Here is a 4,947-nt window from a genome sequence, read left to right on the forward strand (position 1 = left end):
AAAATGGACACTTTCCTGTCAACGAGTCTGCAGAGATGTCAAACACTCCAGTGACCGTGGGAGTCTTGGAAGTAGTGGCTGAAGATGAATGAAACCTCCGTTTGTGTGGAACTCTGGCACAGAAGCCTCTCTGTCTTCTCCAAGATCTGCAGCTGGGGCAAGCCTCATTCCCCACTCCCACCGTAACAGATGCAGGAATTGAAGTTTCTAAACAGAAACTGGCTCGGTGAAGGTCAGAGGAGGAGGGGTGTGAGCTGTGCACACTGCTGCCCTGACCGCCCTGTCTAAGGAGGGTCAGACAGGGCGAAGTCTAAGAGAGCAGACACAGGGAGAAAACGACTCATTTTCTCCAGTGACAGTCACTCACCCAGACTCTCCTCACTCTTCACAGCTTCCAGAAGACGCCTTAGCATGAGAGGTGACAACCAAAGCTGCTTCTGGGACACCCCAAAGGACTTCATTCTCCTGGGCATTTCTGACAGGCCATGGCTGGAGGCCCCAGTCTTTGTGGTCCTCCTGGTGTCCTACATTCTGGCTATGCTGGGAAACATCTCCATCATCCTGGTATCCCAGCTGGATCCCCAGCTCCACAGCCCCATGTACATTTTCCTCAGCCACTTGTCCTTCCTGGACCTCTGCTACACCACCACCACTGTCCCTCAGATGCTGTTCAACATGGGCAGCTCCCACAAGACCATCAGTTACGGCGGCTGCACTGTGCAGTACGCCATTTTCCACTGGCTGGGCTGCACCGAGTGCATCGTCCTGGCGGCCATGGCTCTGGACCGCTACGTGGCCATCTGTGAGCCACTCCGGTATGCTATCATCATGCACCGCCCACTCTGCCGGCAGCTGGTGGCTACGGCCTGGCTCAGCGGCTTTGGCAACTCCCTCGTTCAGGTCGTCCTGACCGTGCAATTGCCTTTCTGTGGCCGGCAGGTGCTGAACAACTTCTTCTGCGAGGTGCCCGCCATGATCAAGCTGTCCTGTGCTGATACTACGGCGAATGATGCTACACTGGCTGTGCTGGTGGCCTTCTTCGTGCTGGTCCCTCTGGCCCTTATCCTCCTCTCCTACGGCTTCATTGCTCGGGCAGTGATGAAGATCCAGTCCTCCCGGGGCCGGCGCAAGGCCTTCGGCACTTGCTCTTCCCACCTGCTGGTGGTCTCTCTCTTCTACCTGCCCGCTATCTATATGTACCTGCAGCCCCCATCCAGTTACTCCCAAGAGCAGGGCAAGTTCATCTCCCTCTTCTATTCTATAATCACTCCCACCTTTAACCCTTTCATCTACACCTTGAGGAATAAGGACGTGAAGGGAGCTCTCCGAAGACTCCTGGCAAGAACTGGGAGGCTGTGTAGGAGGTGAAAGTGTAACCCGGGAAGACCTACACAGCTTGCAGAACCTGCCCACCCCATCCCCAGCAAGGACTCTGGGGAGGGTTGTAGCTCAGAGATGTTAAGGCACTTACTTGGCTGTGGGAAGTAATGAATTCAACCCCTAGGGCTACAGGAAATGTTTGGAATGGTAGGTTCGTTGAAAGACTTGAAAGAAAAAAAAAAGCATTTCACCTTCCATGTGGTGGTGATGCTCAAAATCCCGCATCTGAGCAAAAGTTCCATTCTCAGGGCACAGTTCTAAGAAGCCGTTTATCTCCGAGAGTGCTTAAATAACTTGGTGTTCACAAGTGCTCAGTACGCTGTTTAATTCCTAATTTCCTGGTTCTTCCAGTTTTCCTCCTCTTCCTATATTCCCTCTCATGCTTCCCATGTGTCTTTTTAAGCCCCTTTCTTCCATGACAGTCACTCCAGATGTGTACAATATGAACTCAACACAATCTTACCTCGCTTATAATAAACATCTGTTCTTCATGGATCAAAATCGATAAATGTTGTGGGGTTTTTTTTTTCCCAAAATGTCACAAGAATGACATGACTGCATCCTTCTATTCATAACCACTGATGATTTCCTTTTTCCTCCAGTTCAAGCTATCTTTATAGAAAGTTTTCCCACCGTTGAGTGGGAACTTTCTGCTGGGAGGCTAGGTGAGTCCCTGTTAGGGTACAGGGGTTCAAACAAGTGCATCTCCCCTCTCCCCTTCCAGATGGACATATTCCAGCGGAGAATACAGCAACAAATACAATACAGTTAAAATGATAAAACCTAACGTAAGAGCTGACGATGTTTAACTTGGCCTAGAGCTCCTGCCTAGCCTGACTTTGCTACCCAGAACCACACACAAGAAATATTGAAGGTGATTGATTATTCAAGCTAACATTTGTAGAAGGTTTCTGTGATGCTGGTGGTACACTGAGTGTTTATAAGTATAGAACTGTGTAATACTGATGTGATGCTGTGTGATACATTAGCAAATCTCATATTCATGCAAGAATCAATTATTAAAGGTTGCAGTAATTCCTCTAGTTATTGTAGAGTTCTGGTAGCCAAGGAATCTGAGATTCTGGCATCCTACTGGCTGCCTCCTTCAGTGAAATGGAACCATTTTAGGCATCTTATATTTGTTTGCATTAGGTTTTCTTTTTTAGATAATTCTTGGAGATTTTACTTGATTTTAATTTTTATATACATATAATTTTATATTTATACACACACACACACACACACACACGGAGTGGGATATGTGTGTGTAAGTGCAGTTGCTCGCAGAGGCCAGCAGATGGCATCAGATCAGCTAAAGTTGGAATTGAACTCAAGTCAGCTTCAAGAGCAGCAAGCCAATGAGCCTTCCCTTCAGCACCTTGCATTTGTACACACACACACACACACACCTGCACTGAAGATCCTTTTATACTTAACTGTTTCTATCCTACTGCCTTGAGAAACGCTATTAATGTAATCAAGACTAGCAAGTTTAACAATAAATGAATGGAAATTGCAAAAAGAGGAAAATTAAGAAAGTGTTTCTAACCATGAAGGCAAGGTGTAGAATCAAATCTTAGAGCTGAAGAATTTAAGAAATGTAAAAAATAATGAGCATACCAGTCCAGGACCACGGCACTTGTTCTGATGGATTTCCATAGAGTTATCACAGTGTAGCAGCTCAAAGTCCTTTATATCCCAGAGTAACACAGAATGGGACAAATCCAAGCCACAGTCAATAAAATTAACATGATAAGAATCACCAAAGAGGCAGTACATATATCAATATAATTACTCTAATTCTAGGAAACATTTGGGTGTTAAGAATTGGGTTTCCCAAAACAGCTGCGTTAACTGAGTATCTCAAATTCTCTTAACTTTCTGAAAGGCTGTGCTTAGTGATTGGCTTGGCCCCTAAAACTCAGTGCAAGCTTCTCTAGCACTTCCTGGACAAAGCTGTAAAATACCTGGAACTTTTAGTTAGTGATATTCTCAGATACCCCAAGTGACGAAGAGGTTCATCATCTGTAAGACCGACCAGCCACACCGGGGAGACAGTAACAGAAGCTCCATGTAAGCCCCGCCTGCAGCCAGTTCTTCAACTCTCAAATGGGGCTGACTGGATCTTCCAACCAGGTAACCCCAACGTTGAATAGAAGGACCACTCAGCAGAACCATGAATGAATCCATGGGCCCTCGTAGGGTGAAATACAGTAAACAGTCATTATTCTCGAGTCCTGTGTTGGCATGGCTTGTCAAGCAGCAAAGGTACTTGGAGCACTAGGGGACCCTTAGAATATTCATTTTCATAGACAGGTAATGCCACAGGATAGGCATAGAGAACTTCTATTTTTTTAAAAAAAAATCATTTTAAATTTACTTTGTGGGTGTTTTGCCTGTGGAGGTCAAAGAGCATGTCTGATTCTCTGGACCTGGGGCTACAGAGAGTTGTGAGCCAGCATGTGGGTGCTGGGACTCAAACCCAGGTTCTCCAGAAGAGCAGCCAGCGCTCTCACCCACTGATCCACCTCCCCAGTCCTGAAAACTTCTATTACTCAGAGTTATAAAATATCTAAGCGATTAAACTCTCAAGTAAATGAAAGCATTTTGACATGTATGTAATTGGTATGTAATAGGAAGAAAAAATAGATTTTTATAATGCATGTCTCAAATTTACAACTGGGAGATAACATGTCACAATTCAGCTTTCCAGAATACAGAAAGGAAATATGTAGATATTCAAAGCCCTAGATTGAGACTTGGGGTACAGCTGGAGTTGAATTACCATCGTTTCTGCTGCTGCTACTACTACTGTACACACACAGACACACATGCACACATACACACAGACACACACACACACACACGTGCTCCTAAGCAGGCAAAGAGTTTGCACTTAATTAGGCACCACATAGTTTTAAATTAGTTTAATTTACATTATTACATTAAATAAATTAGCTTTACTAGAAAGAGATAACCCAGTCACTGGGATACTTACCTGGATGTGAGCTCCAGCATCACATACACTGCATGGTGGCACATGCCTGTAATACCAGCGCTGGAGAGATGAGCATGGAACATCAGAAGTTCAAGGGGAAAATAGGCCCTATTTTTAAAAGCCAATTTATGTAAAGAGACTGTTTAGTGGCATGGTTGCTTTGCCTCAAATAATCTCCTTATTTAACAGTTTATCAGCCACATCTCCATAGCAAAGGTCTGGTGGCTCCACCAACAATACGAAACAATATTTCCACTCTGAGCAATGCTGTATGTCTAAAAGTTGTTTCTGTTTACTGGGCAATTAGTCATTATTTATTCATGACTTAGTACTCAGTCATTAGGAGAGGAGCTGTTCTTTAAATGGATAAACCTAAGGTAAGTTGTTGTCACCCATGGGCAAGATGAAACTAGGTTATGCTTCTAGTTGAGAATGTTGTAGGATTCATTTCTCCACGTGAACTAACCTCTCCCCTGTGTGATGCTAGTAGAGCTGAAATCCCTCCTCCAACATGAGTGATGTGATTTTTTCCCCTTCATTAACCAAAGTTGAATCACTTTGCAAAGAGA

The 4,947-nt window shown here is 44.8% G+C and overlaps 1 protein-coding gene across 1 annotated transcript; it reads left to right on the plus strand.

The window, feature by feature from the left end:
• The first annotated feature begins 411 nt into the window (after positions 1-411).
• On the plus strand, positions 412-1,460 carry LOC127694774 (olfactory receptor 2B11). The gene has a single exon (XM_052196445.1). It carries the CDS (start codon positions 412-414, stop codon positions 1,366-1,368), a length of 957 nt encoding a protein of 318 aa, XP_052052405.1. The 3' UTR covers positions 1,369-1,460.
• The last annotated feature ends 3,487 nt before the right edge of the window (positions 1,461-4,947 follow it).

The sequence above is a fragment of the Apodemus sylvaticus genome, chromosome 10 (assembly GCF_947179515.1).
Source record: "Apodemus sylvaticus chromosome 10, mApoSyl1.1, whole genome shotgun sequence".
In the NCBI taxonomy this organism is placed as follows: Eukaryota; Metazoa; Chordata; class Mammalia; order Rodentia; family Muridae; genus Apodemus; species Apodemus sylvaticus.

What these genes read in the sequence shown, in the direction of transcription:
- LOC127694774 (XM_052196445.1), top strand. Translation starts at nt 412, where the DNA reads ATGAGAGGTGACAACCAAAGCTGCTTCTGGGACACCCCAAAGGACTTC.